The sequence below is a fragment of the Erythrolamprus reginae genome, chromosome 10, assembly GCF_031021105.1.
Source record: "Erythrolamprus reginae isolate rEryReg1 chromosome 10, rEryReg1.hap1, whole genome shotgun sequence".
Classification (NCBI taxonomy): Eukaryota; Metazoa; Chordata; class Lepidosauria; order Squamata; family Dipsadidae; genus Erythrolamprus; species Erythrolamprus reginae.
This window is the reverse complement of record NC_091959.1, coordinates 40,100,137-40,119,265: the sequence shown is the minus strand read 5'-3', so window position 1 is coordinate 40,119,265 and position 19,129 is coordinate 40,100,137. Positions and strand designations below refer to the sequence as shown.

General features: G+C 41.5%; 1 protein-coding gene across 1 annotated transcript in view; it reads left to right on the top strand.

Annotated features, from left to right (window-relative positions):
- The window catches only part of TANGO2 (transport and golgi organization 2 homolog), a 71,091-nt gene that overhangs the window by 41,112 nt on the left and 10,850 nt on the right, over positions 1 to 19,129 (top strand). Inside the window, exons 5-6 of the mRNA XM_070762729.1 lie at positions 304 to 418; positions 17,871 to 17,941. Of these exons, the coding sequence (XP_070618830.1) occupies positions 304 to 418; positions 17,871 to 17,941 (186 nt within the window). The remainder of the gene's footprint in view (positions 1 to 303; positions 419 to 17,870; positions 17,942 to 19,129) is intronic.

Here is a 19,129-nt window from a genome sequence, read left to right as displayed (position 1 = left end):
ACTATTTTTGGCTACGAACAGTATCCCAAGCCTTCCCTTAACACTTTAAACCCCTAAATTACAATTTCCCATTCCCTTAGCAACCATTTAGATTATTACTCACCATGTTTATTTATTAAAAAATATTTATTAAAGGCGGACGAAAGTTTGGCGATGACATATGACGTCATCAGGCGGGAAAAACCGTGGTATGGGGGGGGGAAGTATTTTTTAATTAATATTTTTGAAAAACCGTGGTATAGACTTTTCGTGAAGTTCGAACCCACGAAAATCGAGGGAACACTGTATTCCCCCTCTTTGCAGGTGCCCTGGTGACCAATTTCTTGACGTCAGAAATGGACAGTTACTCTTACTTGAAGAAAGTGGCTTCCGAAGCACACCTTTACAAAGGCTTCAATTTGATAACAGCCGAGTTAAGGTAAGTCCTGTAGTAAACCTTCACCATTTAGCCACGGAACTCAGAATCCGACTCTGCGGGTGTTACCTGTTTGTGTTACCTGTAGGCACCCGGTGCTACCTGCGCATGTTTTTTTCCCCCCACTCTGAAGCACGGTGTTTGGATTCAGAAATGGAGAATCACAACTTTGCATGGGACTTTGTCTTCGGTTTTGATGGGCTGTTTTTTTTTCTAAATCAAGGCCATTTTTCCCCCTAGGGGGAAATAGCTGGATGCTTAAACGCATGTTGTTGTTGCAGTCTTTTCAGACCGGTCATTCATGATCTTCTTGATGTCAGCCTTCCAGATAGCATCCAAACTTAAATCAGAGTCCAATTAAATTCAATTTATTAGATTTGTATGCCGCCCCTCTCCGAAGACTCGGGGCAGCTCACAGCAATAATAAAAAACAATATACAATGGCAAATCTATTAATTAAGGTATCTAAAAACCCTTATTTAAAACTACAGTAGTACCTCTAGATACGAGTTTAATTCGTTCCAGAAGGGAGCTTGTATGTCTAACAACTCGTATCTGGAACAAATGGCTTTAGACTTTGTTTTTCCCCTCCAAGATAACCAGAAGCAAGGATTCTTGCGCCACCTAGTGGACACTCGGCTCGTATCCCGAATTTGAGCTCGGGTCTGGAACAGAAATTTCTCTCCCCTCGCGGCTCGTAACTTGGAATACTCGCATGTGGAGCAGCTCGTATCTAGAGGTACTACTGTATACATCCACACAAACATACCATGCATAAACTATATAGGCCAGGGGAGATGGCTCATTTCCCCAATGCCTGATGGCAGAGGTGGGTTTTAAGAAGTTTTCGAAAGGCAAGGAGGGTGGGCGCAATCCTAATCTCCGGAGGGAGCTGGTTCCATTGGGTCGGGGCCGCTACAGAGAAGGCTCTTCCCCTGGGTCCCGCCAGATGACATTGTTTAGTCGACGGGACTCGGAGAAGACCCACTCTGTGGGACTTAACTGGTCACTGGGATTCGTGCGGCAGAAGGTGGTCCCGGAGATATTCTGGTCCGATGTCATGAAGGGCTTGTCCAAGGCATGGCATTCCTCAAAGTTTGTTTGTTTGTTTATTTGCTTATTTATTTAGTTTGTTCAATACACAATAATACACAATGAAGATTATAGTGGACATACTCGAAGTGAAATACAGTGGTACCTCATGATACAAACCCCTCGTCTTACGAACAACCCGAGATACGAACCCGGGGTTCAGAAAATTTTTGCCTCTTCTTACGAACTTTTTCCTTCTTACGAACCCACCGCCGAGAAGCCCCGCCGCCCGGCTGTTGACTTTTAAAACAGCCGGGAGGCTTCTCAGCGTCCTCAACCCAAATGCCAAACCCGAACTTCCGGGTTCGGCATTCGGTAGGCCGCCGAGAAGCCCCCCGGCTGTTTTAAAAGGTGACAGCCGGGCGGCAGGGCTTCTCGGCAGCCTCCCGAATGCCGAACCCGGAAGTTCGGCAAAAGTTCGGGTTCGGGAGGCTGCTGAGAAGGCCCCCCCCCCCCCAGTTTCAAAAGGTGACAGCCGGGCGGCGGCATTTTTTTGCGGGTTTTTTTTTCGTTGCACGGATTAATTGATCTTACATTGTTTCCTATGGGAAACAATGTTTCGTCTTACGAACTTTTCGTCTTACGAACCTCTCCCCGGAACCAATTAGGTTCGTAAGATGAGGTATTACTGTATATCAAGGAAAGAATAGAGGAAAAAATGTAGGAATAGAATATATCAATGAGAGCATAGAAAAAAAGATATAGGGATAGAAGAGAAGAGATATGAAATACAGGAAAGACAATAGGACAGGACACGGAAGGCACACTAGTGCGCTTATGCACGCCCCTTACTAACCTCTTAGGAATCTGCAGAGGTCAATCGTGGATAGTCTAAGGGTAAAATGTTGGGAGTTAGGGGATGACATTATTGAGTCCGGTAATGAGTTCCACGCTTCAACAACTCGATTGCTAAAGTCATCTTTTTTTACAGTCAAGTTTGGAGCGGTTAATAATAAGCTTGAATCTGTTGCGTGCTCTTTTGTTGTTGTGGTTGAAGCTGAAGTAGTCGTTGACAAGCAGGACGTTGCAGCGTATGATCTTGTGGGCAATCCTTAGATCATGTTTAAGGCACCGTAATTCTAAGCTTTCTAGACCCAGGATTGTAAGTCTATTTCCGTAGAGTATTTTGTTTCGAGTGGAGGAGTGAAGAGCTCTTCTGGTGAATTTATTTCCAATTTTAGCACATCAGTGAAAAAGCCGACTCTGAAGTCCTGTGGGTTTCTCCACCCAGTTTAAAGTTCATTCCTTTATTCCCACATCCACAACTTCACCACGTTGACCAGTCTCCTTCTGCCAACGTCTCCTTAAGCTTCTGGGCAGGTGTCGAGCAAAAGGATGACCTTGAGAAACTGTGGTGCCAGGATGCCAGAAGTAGCCCTGGTGCTATGGACGAGGAGCCAAAGCCTTTGCATAAACCTGGAGCAGTTTGAACTTTGCACATCCACAAATGAAATTCTTGAAAGAAATGACTCCCTCCACCCCACCCCACCCCTCCACACTGGGACCGAAAACATCCAAACAATATGGATTTGCAGCTGGCTGAAGCGTAGACATCAGAGAGTTATTGTTAATGGCGAGTATTCTGAGCAGAGACAGGTTACAAGTGGTGTGCCACAAGGGTCTGTTCTGGGTCGTATTCTTTTTAATATGTTTGTGAGTGACATAGGGGAAGGTTTGGTAGGGAAGGTTTGCCTATTTGCCGATGACTCTAAAGTGTGCAATAGGGTTGATATTCCTGGAGGCGTCTGTAATATGGTAAATGATTTAGCTTTACTAGATAAATGGTCAAAGCAATGGAAACTGCAGTTTAATGTTTCCAAATGTAAAATAATGCACATGGGGAAAAGGAATCCTCAATCTGAGTATTGTATGGGCAGTTCTGTGTTAGCAAATACTTCAGAAGAAAAGGATTTAGGGGTAGTGATTTCTGACAGTCTCAAAATGGGTGAACAGTGCAGTCAGGCGGTAGGGAAAGCAAGTAGGATGCTTGGCTGCATAGCTAGAGGTATAACAAGCAGGAAGAGGGAGATTATGATCCCGCTATATAGAATGCTGGTGAGACCACATTTAGAATACTTTGTTCAGTTCTGGAGACCTCACCTACAAAAAGATATTGACAAAATTGAACGGGTCCAAAGACGGGCTACAAGAATGGTGGAAGGTCTTAAGCATAAAACATATCAGGAAAGACTTCATGAACTCCATCTGTATAGTCTGGAGGACAGAAGGGAAAGGGGGGACATGATCGAAACATTTAAATATATTAAAGGGTTAAATAAGGTCCAGGAGGGAATTGTTTTTAATAGAAAAGTGAACACAAGAACAAGGGGACACAATCTGAAGTTAGTTGGGGGAAAGATCAAAAGCAACATGAGAAAATATTATTTTACTGAAAGAGTAGTAGATCCTTGGAACAAACTTCCAGCAGACGTGGTAGATAAATCCACAGTAACTGAATTTAAACATGCCTGGGATAAACATAGATCCATCCTAAGATAAAATACAGAAAATAGTATAAGGGCAGACTAGATGGACCATGAGGTCTTTTTCTGCCGTCAGACTTCTATGTTTCTATGTTTCTATCCTGACCCTCGATTCCCCCGTAGTCGGAAGCGATGTTCGAAAGGAAAAGGGGAAAAGAAAAAGTTACCCTTTCTTGACTGCAAATCACAGCGCCGTCATATATATTTTGACAAGGAGAGGGTAAATATCCTTGGCAGTAATTGCTTCGGAGATCCGTTTCTGACAGCTTGATCAAGCCACTCGGAAGGAAGGGGTGAGCAGCTCTTTAGGAAAAAAATATTAATCGCTGAACTCGGAGCCAAAGAGGAACGATGTTCAGTTTGCAAAATACACCAAGACTCTCGGGTTGTGGCTTTCTTTCCCAGGAAAGGAGGATTACGGTTCTCCCTCTCCGCTGTGCTTCAGATACGAGCAGGAATAAAGGCGGCGGAGGCTTCTGATCTCCGCGAACAAGAAGAGACGATGCTAAATCGACGGTCCTTATGACCATCATTTCTGAGAAATCTGGCTTTTATAAAGGCCACATCTTGAAGGTCAAAGTGGTGGGTGGTGGATTTTATTTTTCTTATTATTATGTCAGTACAACACAGCAAACGAGATCACTATGCTGGATTTCATATTTCATCACCAGTCGGGCGCTTCCCAAGGACTGCGTGATGTAGCAGCGAATTATGTTTGCCGATCCCAGTAAAGTGGCCTTTTGCAATTGACAGATGGAGATTTTGTCAATTCCAATGGTTTTCAAATGTCCTCTGAGATCCTTTGGCACTGCGCCCAGCGTGCCAAGTACCACTGGGACCACTTTCACGGGCTTATGCCAGAGTCGTTGCAGCTCGATTTTTAGATCTTCGTATTTCACTAATTTTCCAGCTGCTTCTCCTCAATTCTGCTGTCTCCTGGGATTGCGATGTCGATGATCCATACTTTCTTTTTCTCCACAATCAGGATGTCTGGTGTTTTATGCTTCAGAATTCGGTCAGTCTGAAGTCGGAAGTCCCACAGTAGTTTTGCTTGCTCATTTTCGACCACTTTTTCGGGCTTATGATCCCACCAGTTCTTTGCCACTGGTAAATGGTAGTTCCGGCACAAGTTCCAGTGGATCATCTGTGCCACAGCATCATGTCTATGCTTGAAGTCAGTCTGTGCGATATTATTATTATTATTAGTATTATTATTAGTAGTATTATCATTATTATTATTATTATTATTTGGTGGGGTATACATTTTTTTATTGTTTTTCACACCTTACAGAGATTGGTTTATTTATTTATTTATTTATTTATTTATTTATTTATTTATTTATTTATTTATTTATTTATTTATTTATTTATTTATTTATTTATTTATTTATTTATTTATTTATTTATTTATTTGATTTTTATGCCGCCCTTCTCCTTAGACTCAGGGCGGCTTACAACATGTTAGCAATAGCACTTTTTAACAGAGCCAGCATATTGCCCCCACAATCCGGGTCCTCATTTGACCCATCTCGGAAGGATGGAAGGCTGAGTCAACCTTGAGCCGGTGGTGAGATTTGAACCGCTGACCTTCAGATCTACAGTCAGCTTCACTGGCCTGCAGTACAGCACTCTACCTGCTGCGCCACCCCGGCTTCCAATTTACATACCTCAAATTAAAATATAATACAATATAATATCCAATGCCAAATTCTTAGTCAAATTAAACGAACGGGTGCTGCCAGAAGCATAAATGCTGCCAGCGCCGCTTCCACCCACACCTTCTGCTTGCACTTCAGGCAGGAGGTGGCTGCGTGAGGCTGGAGGGGAGCCGGGCAGGAGAGAAGGAAGCTCGTCCGAGGCCAGGAAGGAGGAAAGAGGAAAAAAGCAAGGAGCGCAGACGCAGCAGCAGCAGCAGGGGGAAAAAGAAGAGCCAAGCCGAGACCAGTAATCCAGGAAGTGACAGCCGCCGATCAGTTGGAGCTGCGCACGGATCTTCATTTCCGCCGGTGGAACTGCCTTCCACCTTGTCCCGCCTGCTGCCCACCCCTGGGCATAGAGCCGTGGTGGATGGGCAGAGCCACCAGAAATTTCCACTACCAGTTCGGGCAAACCTGTCCGAGACGGCTGGATATCATTCATGCTTGGGAGCATTTGATGGAAAACAGAGTGAATCGGCCATCCTTCTCCTGCAACGGAACTTCATTATTTCCCCTCCCTCGCCGCCGCCCCGCTGTTTTCTCTCTTTCTCCATTCCTCCCCCCCCCCCTGCCCCCCCATGGACGCTGACATTTTTATGCCAGCCGTAAAACAGTGCACTTTGCTTTATAGGTCCAACATAGCAAGATGGGTGTGTATATGTTTGTGTGCGTGAATGAGACAGCAAAGAGACATCTGGTGTTTTTATGTTCCGACGGGATTGACAGTGATTGACAGATGGCAATGCGATTTCTGCTCCTCTTCACACAATATTTATTTACTTACTTATTTATTTATTTATTTATTTATTTATTCATTTATTATTTGATTTGATTTGATTTGATTTGTATGCCACCTATCTCCGTAGACTCGGGGCGGCTAACAACAATAATAAAACAGCATATGACAAATCTAATATTAAAATAACTAAGAAACCCTTATTAAAAACCAAACATACACGCAAATATACCATGCATAACTTGTATAGGCCTGGGGGGAGAGGAATATCTCAATTCCCCCATGCCTGACGACAAAGGTGGGTTTTAAGGAGCTTACGAAAGGCAAGGAGGGTGGAGGCAATTCTGCTCTCCAGAGGGAGCTGGTTCCAGAGGGTCGGGGCCGCCACAGGGAAGGCTCTTCCTTTGGGTCCTGCCAAACGACATTGTTTAGTCGACGGGACCCGGAGAAGGCCAACTCTGTGGGACCTAACTGGTCGCTGGGATTCGTGCGGTAGAAACAATAGGGAAACATGTTAACGAAAGCTAAGACACACACACATACATATACCCTTCCAGGTATATTTATAAATGAAGAGGCAACAGCCATCGTGATCTCTGGAACATTTTAAATTTATTTAAAACTACTAAAATTACTTAGCTTTCGTTAGTCCTCTCCTAACTTCGTCAGAGTATTAAAACCCCCACTATGCCTTCAATGGGGATTTTAATACTCTGACGAAGTTAGGAGAGGACTAACAAAAGCTAAGTAATTTTAGTAGTTTTAAATAATTTTTAAACATTCTGGAAATCGCGATGGCTGTTGCCTCTTCATTTAAATGTGTATGTGTATATACGTGTATATGTATACATGTGTGTGTATATATATATAAACCAAATCTCCACCCCCACTACTATTTATAAGGAACAAATGGCAGTTGCAAACAAACTATATTCAAAGCAGCACGAAGCTAACAACTTCAGCCTGATGATGGTGAATGTGATTTCACCGAAATGTCACATAAACACTGAAAATATTACACGGGGTAATCAACCGCAACAACACAAGAACACACAACAGATTCAAGCTTAATATTAACCGCTCCAAACTTGACTGTAAAAAATATGACTTTAGTAATCGGGTTGTCGAAGCGTGGAACTCATTACCGGACTTTGTAGTATCATCCCCTAACCCCCAACATTTTACCCTTAGACTATGCACGGTTGACCTCTCCAGATTCCTAAGAGGTCAGTAAGGGGCGTACATAAGTGCACTAGAGTGCCTTCCGTCCCTTGTCCTATTGTCTCTCCTATATCTTGTATTTCTTCTCTACTATATCTTCTATAACCTTCATTGTGTATTATTGTGTATTGGACAAAATAAATAAAATAAATAAATAAATAAAAACCCGAACTCAGAACAATCTACTATACAATCTACAATATATATAAAGAGAGAGAGAGAGAGAGACAGACACAGACAGAGACAGACAAACTATTGAGTTTAGCTCAAGGCTTTTCAAATTTTATTACATTTCATTATTTTCTGAATCTTTCAAAGTCTGGCTCTGACGTTAAAAGTCAGCCCCCAGGGACTGACTTGTCAATAAAATTAGGATGATTGTTGGTTTCTTCTTCTTTCCTCTTTTTTATTGTACAATCAGGCTCAGTTCATAAGTACATCGAAGCGCTGGCTTTGATGAATTGCCTCCTTATCACTTCCCCTCACTCAATTAATAATTGATTTTCATTAATTCCGGTCCTCTCCCAGTATTCAAGGATTTCTTAACTTTTGATTCGTGGAAGCAACGCAGAAAAGCAAAAGAAGTTATTATCAAAGAATTTGAATAATTGCTCTGCGTCAAATGCAAATGATGTTTGTAATTAAATCATGTTCAAATTCTTTATTGTTTGTTTGTTGCCTGTCTCACTGTCAAGAGACTTTTGAATTTTTGGCCTCTTTCTCAGTGTAGTACTTGAAGTCTATCTCAGTTTCTGTTTAACTTAGTTCTATTTACTTAACTTAGTTTAATCAATAAAACAAGTTTGGCCTAGTACAGTGCTAGGCAAAGTTGGCTCTTCTATGACATGTGGACTTCAACTACCAGAATTCCCCAGCTAGCATGATCGGCTCAGGAATTCTGGGAGTTGAAGTCCACAAGTCATAGAAGAGCCAACTTTGCCTACCCCTGGTCTAGTAGGTAGTTAAGGCACCAGGCTAAAAACCAAGAGATTGTGAGTTCTAGCCCTCCTAGTCCTTCTGTAAGCATGAAAGCCAATTGGGTGACTCAGAGCCCATTACCAAGAGACTGGGTGGACTGGTTCACAATATTACTGAATGCATGGAATCTTGGCCAGGATAAATAAATCTGCTTTAAACCAAGGTTATCAGGAATCCTGGGTGATCTGGGCATGATAAACGATAGCCCTAGTTTTAATCAGTGTGCAAATTTCTCCTTTTTTATTTCACTTAATTTGTGTAATTAAGGAAACCTTTGCACGCACTACTCGTTTATTATTACTACTTATGGCAGATGCTAACGTGTGAGGATCTTACTTATCAACTTAGCACACTTCTCTCCACAATCCCCTCCCTCCCCCTGTCTTTCTCTCCTCCCCACCTCCCTTCCTCTTTCTCTCTCTCTTTGCCTCTCTCTTTCCCTCTCTCCCTGTCTCTCTTTTCTGCTCTCTCTCTCTTTTTCCTCTTTCTCTTTCTATCTTTCCCTCTCTCTTTCCCTCTCCCTCTCTTTTTTTCTTCTCTCTCTCTTTCTCTCTTTCCCCCTCTCTCTCCGTCTCTTTTTTCCCCATTTTCCCTCTCTTTTCCTCTCTCTTTCCCTCTCTCCCTATCTCTCTTTTCCGCCCTCTCTCTCTTTTTCCCTCTCTCCCTCTCTTTTTCCCCTCTCTTTTCCTCTCTCTTTCCCTCTCTCCCTGTCTCTCTTTTCCGCGCTCTCTTTTTTTCCTCTTTCTCTTTCTATCTTTCCCCCTCTCTCTTTCCCTCTCTCCCTCTCTTTTTCCCTCTCTCTTTTCCTCTCTCTTTCCCTCTCTCCCTGTCTCTCTTTTCCGCGCTCTCTCTCTTTTTTCCTCTTTCTCTTTCTATCTTTACCTCTCTCTCTCTTTCCCTCTCTCCCTCTCTTTTTCCCTCTCTTTCCCTCTCTCTTTCCCTCTCTCCCTGTCTCTCTTTTCCGCGCTCTCTCTCTTTTTTCCTCTTTCTCTTTCTATCTTTCCCTCTCTCTCTCTTTCCCTCTCTCCCTCTCTTTTTTCCCTCTCTCTCTTCCTCTCTCTTTCCCTCTCTCCCTGTCTCTCTTTTCCGCTCTCTCTCTCTTTTTCCTCTTTCTCTTTCTCTCTTTCCCTTTCTCTCTCTTCCTCTATCTCTTTTTAATCAAGACAAACAGGTAAGAAGAAAACAAAAACCCCCAATGAATTGTAGGATAATTCACACAGACGACTACGCAGTGAGACTGCATCTCTGATCCACTCTCTTTGCACCGCAAAATACACTCTATATGTTCATTATTTTGCATTTTAGGGTTTCCAGCTTAAAATTAACTGCTCTGCACGGCCCGTTCTTCTTTGGGGGAAAAGATTCATCTAAAAAGAGGAAGCTGGGAATGATTAATGCAGGATACAGAGCCATAGTCTCTTGGGACTGCCTCCTGCGTTTTGCAGGGAGAAAAGGTATTGCACTTAAAAGGTGTTTCCAGTCTCGCCAGGGAAAATAAAGTGATAAATCAGAATTATATTTGCCCTGGTTGATGTGACAGCTGCAAAACAGTTTTAAAAAAAAAGGCAAATTCTTCTTTTCTGAGGGTGGCTATTAATTTGCCAGCCCAACTGGTTCTTCTTCCATTATGTATGTATGTATGTATGTATGTATAAAATGTGAATATGTGTGTATATATACTGTATACACACACACACACACAACTTGTGTGTTTTATTTGTACGTATTTATTAGATTTGTATGCCGCCCCTCTCCGAAGACTCGGGGCGGCTAACAACAATAAAAAAGACAATGTAAATAAATCTAATATTAAAAATAATCTAAAAACCCCCAATTTAAAGAACCACTCATACATACAAGCATACCATGTATAAATTCTATAAGCCTAGGGGGAAGAGAAATTTCAATTCCCCCATGCCTGACGACAGAGGTGGGTTTTAAGGAGCTTGCGAAAGGCAAGGAGGGTGGGGGCAACTCTGATATCTGGGGGGAGCTAGTTCCAGAAGGTCGGGGCCGCCACAGAGAAGGCTCTTCTCCTGGGTCCCGCCAAATGACATTGTTTAGTCGACGGGATCCGAAGAAGGCCAACTCTGTGGGACCTAATCGGTCGCTGGGATTCGTGCGGCAGAAGGCGGTCCCGGAGATATTTGTTCTGTGCTGAGCCACGTGCATCTCAATTGAAATCATAGAATATGTTTGCACCCAAAATTGATGGAAATCCCAGTGTCAGTCAAACAACTTTGAGGAAATAAGCAGAGAATATTCCAATCCCAGATAGAAAAGCATCCTTCACCATCCAAGGTTTGCTAGCGTGTATTCACCTGCATTGCAGGTAGCGTTCGTCCTATCACGATTCGCTTACCGTCTGTTTGAAAGTACCACCGCCCTGACGTGAAGGGACTTAACGAGTGTGATTTTGCAACCCCTTGGAAATGGGCGGATCCCGGGATCGCGCGATCACCGCTTGCGGCCTTCCCAGGCGGCTTCAGACAAGCCAACTCAAGCGGGGAGGGGGGGGTTGGATTCACTTAATAATCACATGATTCACTTTACAACTGCAGTGGTCCTCTTAACAAGCAAAACGGTTGTAAAATAAAGCAGAACTCACTCCAAAGCCGCCTTGCTTAGCAGCAGAAATTCTGATCCCAGTTGTGATCATAGAAACATAGAAACATAGAAGACTGACGGCAGAAAAAGACCTCATGGTCCATCTAGTCTGCCCTTATACTATTTCCTGTATTTTATCTTAGGATGGATATATGTTTATCCCAGGCATGTTTAAATTCAGTTCCTGTGGATTTACCAGCCACGTCTGCTGGAAGTTTGTTCCAAGCATCTACTACTCTTTCAGTAAAATAATATTTTCTCACGTTGCTTCTGATCTTCCCCCCAACTAACCTCAGATTGTGCCCCCTTGTTCTTGTGTTCACTTTCCTATTAAAAACACTTCCCTCCGGAACCTTATTTAACCCTTTAACATATTTAAATTTTCCTTCTGTCCTCCAGAAAGAGTTCATGAAGTCTTTCCTGATATGTTTCATGCTTAAGACCTTCCACCATTCTTGTAGCCCGTCTTTGTACCTGTTCAATTTTGTCAATATCTTTTTGTAGGCGAGGTCTCTAGAACTGAACACAGTATTCCAAATGTGGTCTCACCAGTGCTCTATATAAGGGGATCACAATCTCCCTCTTTCTGCTTGTTATACCTCTAGCTATGCAGCCAAGCTTAAGAACTACCTCTTTTGGCTGCTAGAGTCTGTTCAACTAACCTGCATTGTTTATTTCTGCTTGTCCCTTCCTTCCTTCCTTCCTTCCTTCCTTCCTTCCTTCCTTCCTTCCTCATTTCATTTCATTTATTAGATTTGTATGCTGCCCTTCTCCGAAGATTCTAAAGGGACAAGCAGAAATAAACTCCATTGTTTATTTCTGCTTCCCCCTCCCTCCCTCCTTCCCATCTTTCTTCTCCTTCCTTCCTTCTTCCTCTTTCTTTCCTTCTTCCTCCTTCCCATCTCTTTTTCTCTTTCTTCCTCCCTCCCATCTTTCTTCTCCTTTCTTCTTCCCTCCCTCCCACCACTTTCTCTCTTCGTTCTTTCGTCCCTCTCTCCTTCCCATCTCTTTCTCTTCCTTCCTTCCTCTCTCCTCTCCCTTTCTCTTTCTATCTGTCTTGAAACCATAGTAGGTACAATGCTGTTTTTATAGCCCCTTCCCCTATTTTTTCAGGAAGAAAGGTAGGAGAGAGAGAGAAAGAAAGAAAGGAAAGTAATAAAGAAAAAGAAAGGGAGGGAGGGAGAAGGGAGGGAGAGAAAGAGGAAGGAAGGAAAGAAAGAAAGAGAAAGGAAGGAAGGAAGGAAGGAAAAAAGAAAGAGAGGGAGGGAGAGGAAGAAGGAAGGAAAGGAAGAAAGAAAGAAAGAAAAAGAAAGGGAGGGAGAGAAAGAGGAAGGAAGGAAAGAAAGAAAGAAAAAGAAAGGGAGGGAGGAGGGAGGGAGGGAGGAGGTAGGGAGGGAGAGAAAGAAGAAGGAAGGAAAGAAAGAAAGAAAGAAAGTAAAAAAGAAAGAGGGAGGGAGAGGAAGAAGGAAGGAAAGGAAGAAAGAAAAAGAAAGGGAGGGAGAGAGAAAAAGAGGAAGGAAGGAAAGAAAGAAAGAAAAAGAAAGGGAGGGAGGGAGGGAGAGAAAGAGGAAGGAAGGAAGGAAAGGAAGAAAGAAAGAAAAAGAAAGGGAGGGAGAGAAAGAGGAAGAAAGGAAAGAAAGAAAGGGAGGGCGGGAGGATGGAGGGAGAGAAAGAGGAAGCAAGGATAGGAAGAAAGAAAGAAAGAAAGAAAAAGAAAGGGAGGGAGGGAGAGGAAGAAGGAAGGAAAGGAAGAAAGAAAGAAAAAGAAAGGGAGGGAGAGAAAGAGGAAGAAAGGAAAGAAAGAAAGGGAGGGCGGGAGGATGGAGGGAGAGAAAGAGGAAGCAAGGATAGGAAGAAAGAAAGAAAGAAAGAAAAAGAAAGGGAGGGAGGATGAAGGGAGAGAAAGGAAGGAAAGAAAGAAAGAAAGAAAAAGTCTGGAAATGGTTATCAAGTGATGAATGCAATAAACACTCGGGGTTTTTGGACTGAGCCATAAGCTAGAAGTAGGGATAAACTGCCAACGTGCCGATATCCCGGGGTGCTTCTAATACAATTATTTTTTTAAAAAAATTCTATTTTAGACACAGACGGAATTATGTTCATCTGTCAAAACAAGCGTGCCCAAATTTTAAAACACCAGAATGGATGTATATCGTGGCAGCGTCTATGCAAATGGCTTTTTTTTTTTGCAAACAGCTTTTAGAAAGTGACGGGAATGTATTTCTCCAACTTCGCAAGCGAACATAAATCAAACAAGCCGGAGCGACGGTGCCTAGCCTCGGTATTTAAAAGGGGGAGGAACAGAGAAGAAAGCTGTCAAATTCCCCCTGAATGTGGCATCCTCATTTCAAAATATGCAAAGCCATTTCTCTTTCCTCAGAAGATATGCAACTTAAAAAATAAAAACAAGAGATAAGGTTGTGAAATCAACAATTAGGAAGGAAGTGGTGGGAACCAGAAGGCAATGGTTTCATTTTAGCCAGGAAAAGGACCTGATTCAGCTTACGGAGACTTGGATATAAATATCTAGGGAAACTAATGTTTCACGGGTAAGCTGATATTTTGAGTTCCTTATCTATCTCTCTCTCTCTCTCTCTCTCTCTCTCTCTCTCTCTCTCTCTCTCTCTATCTATCTATCTATCTATCTATCTATCTATCTATCTATCTTCTGCCGCATGAATCCCAGCGGCCGATTAGGTCCCAAGAGCACGCAACAGATTGAAACTTATATACGAACCGCTCCAAACTTGACTGTAAAAAATATGATTTCAACAATCGAGTTATCGAAGCGTGGAACTCATTACCGGACTCAATAGTGTCAACCCCTAACCCCCAACATTTCTCCCTTAGACTCTCCACGATTGACCTCTCCAGGTTCCTAAGAGGCCAGTAAGGGGCGTACATAAGTGCACTGGTGTGCCTTTCGTCCCCTGTCCAATTGTCTTTCCTTTCTCTCACTTATCATATATATTTTCTTTCTTTCATATATCCTCTCCTCTAAGTTCACTTCACCCTTATATATATTACCACATGTCTATTTTACTTCCTATATATATTTGTGTATTGGATGAATGAATGAATGAATGAATGAATAATAAATAAACAAACAAACAAACAAACAAACAAATAAATAAATAAATAAATAAATAAATAGAGTGGGCCTTTTCCGGGTCCCGTCGACGAAGCAATGTCGTCTGGCGGGGTCCAGGGGAAGAGCCTTCTCTGTGGCAGCCCCAGCCCTCTGGAACCAATTCCCCCCGGAGATCAGAACTGCCCCCACCCTCCTTGCCTTTTGTAAGTTGTTGAAAACTCACTTGTGCCGCCAGACATGGGGAAATTGACACCTCCCCTAAATACTTGGTTTATGTATGGTTTGATTGGGTTGTGTGACTGATGTGCTAACAGCATCTACCTCCTTGCTTGCTTGCTTGCTTGCTTGCTTGCTTGCTTGCTTGCTTGCTTGCTTGCTTGCTTGCTTGCTTGCTTGCTTTTTTATTTTCATTTTTGCTTTGAACTTCCCCTTGCAATAATCTTGGCTGTCCCATCAGGGCCCCAATTTGTGGCCCAAAATACACCTGCACCTGTTTTACCTGTGGCAAAAGAGAAGGGGCATTTGGACTTCACCGTTCCGCTAGACCAAAGCCATCCGCATTTTAGCTTTACCCTATTTAAGCTCAACAAATATTAGGGAGTTAGTTAATTTCCCTCTGAAGGTTTTATGGTACCGAAGATGGATGTCTTAATTCATATCACTGCATATATTTGACTAATTAACTTTTCATTTGTTTGGGGACAAGTTGATTATGCACATCTACGCAGATAATTTTATTCTGCTGATGGACTTATTTTTTTTCCCCCCTTCTCCAGCATGTTTTTCCTTCGGTTAAAGATTGGGAGGTCTGTTGATTTGGCTTTTTTTCTACCTCTTCCTTAATTCCATAGGTGTGTGTTGACATTGAGTCCTATTTATGGTATGGTAATTTTCAGGTTGGCTCTTTTTTTAATCTAATTGGTTCTTGAATGCAGTTGGTGATTATCCCGGCAGAATAAAAATAGCAGACGTGGCTTTTACAACGAGGATATGTGATTAGAATATACAATGGTTGCTTCATAGGAAAATATTAATAACCAACTAATGCAATTGGCACAAGAAACTGTGCTTAATTTAGTATATTGGACCCTTCTTAGATGCTTCTGGCATTGCGGATAGAAGCGTTGGGAAGGGAATCATCAAATTCTCTCTGGATAAATGGAATTTTCTTTTCTTTTAATTTATTTGGAGGCAAAAAAACCTGAGCTACTCTAGGGCAATTCCATGTGTCTTTCCTACCTTCCAGCAAAAAATATATATATTTTCCTCATCAGATCTTTTTTTTTTTTAATTATTATAGTTCATTTAATGCAGCTAGTTATTACTCAACTTCATAAAGTTTGCAAATAAGATAGGTAATTCTCAGACTGAACTGTTCTAAATTTCAAAATATCAATACATAATGCTATAATTTCTAAATCACAGACAAGCCAATTGTATATACAATCTGTATCATTTCTGAAAAGTAGAAAACATTATGCTCTTAGTTTGTAGATATCTTTAATCATTATCAAAGAAGGCTATCTGAAGTCCTGTATAAAAGTGATTCCTGTATACTCAATACCTACCTAGGTATGCCCATGTTTCACCATCACTCCGCAGTCTGCATTGGTTGCCGATCAATTTCCGGTCACAATTCAAAGTGTTGGTTATGACCTTTAAAGCCCTTCATGGCATCGGACCAGAATATCTCCGAGACCGCCTCCTGCCGCACGAATCCCAGCGACCGATTAGGTCCCACAGAGTGGGCCTTCTCCGGGTCCCGTCAACTAAACAATGTCGGTTGGCGGGCCCCAGGGGAAGAGCCTTCTCTGTGGCGGCCCCGGCCCTCTGGAACCAACTCCCCCCGGAGATTAGAATTGCCCCTACTCTTCCTGCCTTCCGTAAACTCCTTAAAACCCACCTTTGCCGTCAGGCATGGGGGAACTGAAACATCTCCCCCTGGGCACGTTTAATTTATGCATGGTATGTCTGTGTGTGTGACTGTTAGCATATGGGGTTTTTTAAATATTTAAATATTTTAAATTTGTCTGATTGCTTATGATTTGTTTTTACATGTTGTGAGCCGCCCCGAGTCTTCGGAGAGGGGCGGCATACAAATCTAAGTAATAAAATAAATAAATAAAATAAATGGTCAAACTGAATTACTGGCTTGCATACAAATTTCTAAACCCACTTAAAACCAAAAACATTACCATCTTTGACAACCTCCCAAAATGCCCAGTTTTGTGGCAATCTGGGAGTACAACTGGTTTAAAATCTGTTAAACCTGTAGTGTTGATACGCTGTAGTTAGAATAAAAGTTGGTTGGTCAGTCTGTTGTCTGTCTGTCTAATATTTGCTACAATTCCTGCACTTCTGGGAAAAATAATCCTGCTATGGTTACAAAGCATAAGTATAGTACATTTTTATTATATAAAACACATTACCAAAACATCTAGCGCAAAGTATAAATTTAATGTAATCTAAAAATATACTAAAATATAACCTGTGATTATTACAAGACTGAAAGCCCAACATATACATATACAAGTGGACACACCAGATCTTAGCTGCTTAATTTCAGAAGTATTGGGGAGGGGGTTTAGTTAATTTTAAAAGCAGATTAATTTGATAACATCTATAAAAATATTTTTTCATGCTGGAGTCATTTTGTTTTTCTTAACCTTACTGCAGAAATGTCATCAGATTATTTTCAAGGAAAGAAAATAGTTGGCTGATTTGACAGAGATGGATGTGGGGAAATCTTGTTGGGTTTGCAAAACATTAGAATTGAATCCATTTGAGGTTGAAGTCCCGGCTCACATCATATTTGATTGTTTGTGGAAGAGGGTGAGCGACAGGTACCTCGGTCTGTATACCAAACAAATGACCCATTGCCATAACCACATCAAAACAACATCCCTTGTATGGGTCCATCTTCTGAAAATAACATTTAACACAGTATAGTATTTACACAAAATGGTTCAGTTGAGATCTGCATATTTGGGACCGATTGGGGTAGATTGCAGGGGTGTCACCGAAATATAATTTTATCTTATTTTATTTATCTGTATCTTAAATTATTGTATTTTATTCCAATTTCATTTTTGGACTGTATTTTATTCCAAGTTCATTTTGGATCATGTTTTATTATTCCAATTTCATTTTAAACCATGTTTTATTGCAATTTCATTTTAAACTATGTTTTATTCCAATTTCATTTTAAGCCGTGTTTTATTCCAATTTCATTTTAAACCATGTTTTATTCCAATTTCATTTTAAGCTGTGTTTTATTCCAATTTCACTTTAAACCCTGTTTTATTCCAATTTCATTTTAAAATGTGTTTTATTCCAATTCCATTTTAAATTGCTTTTTCCAAATTTTAGTAATAATCTATTTCTGGAACTTTTGCACTTTGATGTGGCCAAAGGGCTAATCAATAAATAAAGATATAGTAGATGTTAATGACAATGTGCAAATAAAGGATAAAGGATAAGTAGAACTTAATCGAAGATTTAAGTTGCCATTTTTTGCAAGAACTCCTCTTCTTCTATTTTTATCTTTTAGCACCAATAACGGAGATGTAATTTACTATTATGGAAACAAAGGAGACCCAGAACCTCTCTGCCTAAATCCCGGTGGGTTAATTTTTTTTTTTGAAAGCCATTGGTGCCTTGATTTATCTAAAGCAGTGGTGTGGCTGCATTTTTGCATGTGTGTTTTGCCATGACGGACATGATGAAGACAAAGGGATAGATTCGGGTTAATGCCAGGGTTCCAAATAGCAGAATTAAATCAGAGTCCAAGGCATAATAGAAACATAGAAGACTGACGGCAGAAAAAGACCTCATGGTCCATCTAGTCTGCCCTTATACTATTTCCTATATTTTATCTTACAATGGATATATGTTTATCCCAGGAATGTTTAAATTCAGTTACTGTGGATTTACCAAGCACGTCTGCTGGAAGTTTGTTCCAAGGATCTACTACTCTTTCAGTGAAATAATATTTTCTCACTTGCTTTTGATCTTTCCCCCAACTAACTTCAGATTAATCTTCCTCAAAGTCCCAATTTATTAGCAGAGCCATGTTGGTACATCTGGGAGGAACCGGAATCTGAAATCCCATGGTTTCTCCATCCAGTTTAAAGTTCATTCCCTTGTTCCCACAGCCACAGGTTCATCACATGGTCCAGTCTGGTTCTGTCAATGTGCCATCAACTTCCGGGCAGGTGCTGGACCAAGGATGACCTTGAGTATCTAGAAGGAATTTATTATGGCTGCAAACCTACAATCCTCATGCAACAGCCCTTCCCAATCTCCCGCAACACTAATACATTCTACACTGCTCAAAAAAATAATAAAAGGAACACTTAAACAACAGAATATAACTCCAAGTAAATCAAATTTCTGTGAAATCAAATTGCCCACTTAGGAGCCAACAGTGTTTGACAATCAATTTCACAGGCTGTTGTGCAAATGGAATAATTGTGCAAATGAAGTAGTCAATGAGAATATTTCATTCATTCAGATCTAGGATGTGTTATTTGAGTGTTCCCTTTATTTATTTTTTTGAGCAGTATACATTCTAATATGTGGCAGGCTCAAACTATGGCTTCGTCCTGACATATATTTTGAGAGCTTCAGAGGTGGGCAACTACTGCTTGCTTTGGACCTTGGCAATTTTAAGACCAGTGGACTTCAACTCCCAGAATTCCTCAGCCAGCTGAGAATTATGGGAATTGAAGCCCCAACGGTCTTAAACTTGCCGGGGTTGGACACCCATCATCTAGACCAGTGTTTCCCAACCTTGGCAACTTGAAGATA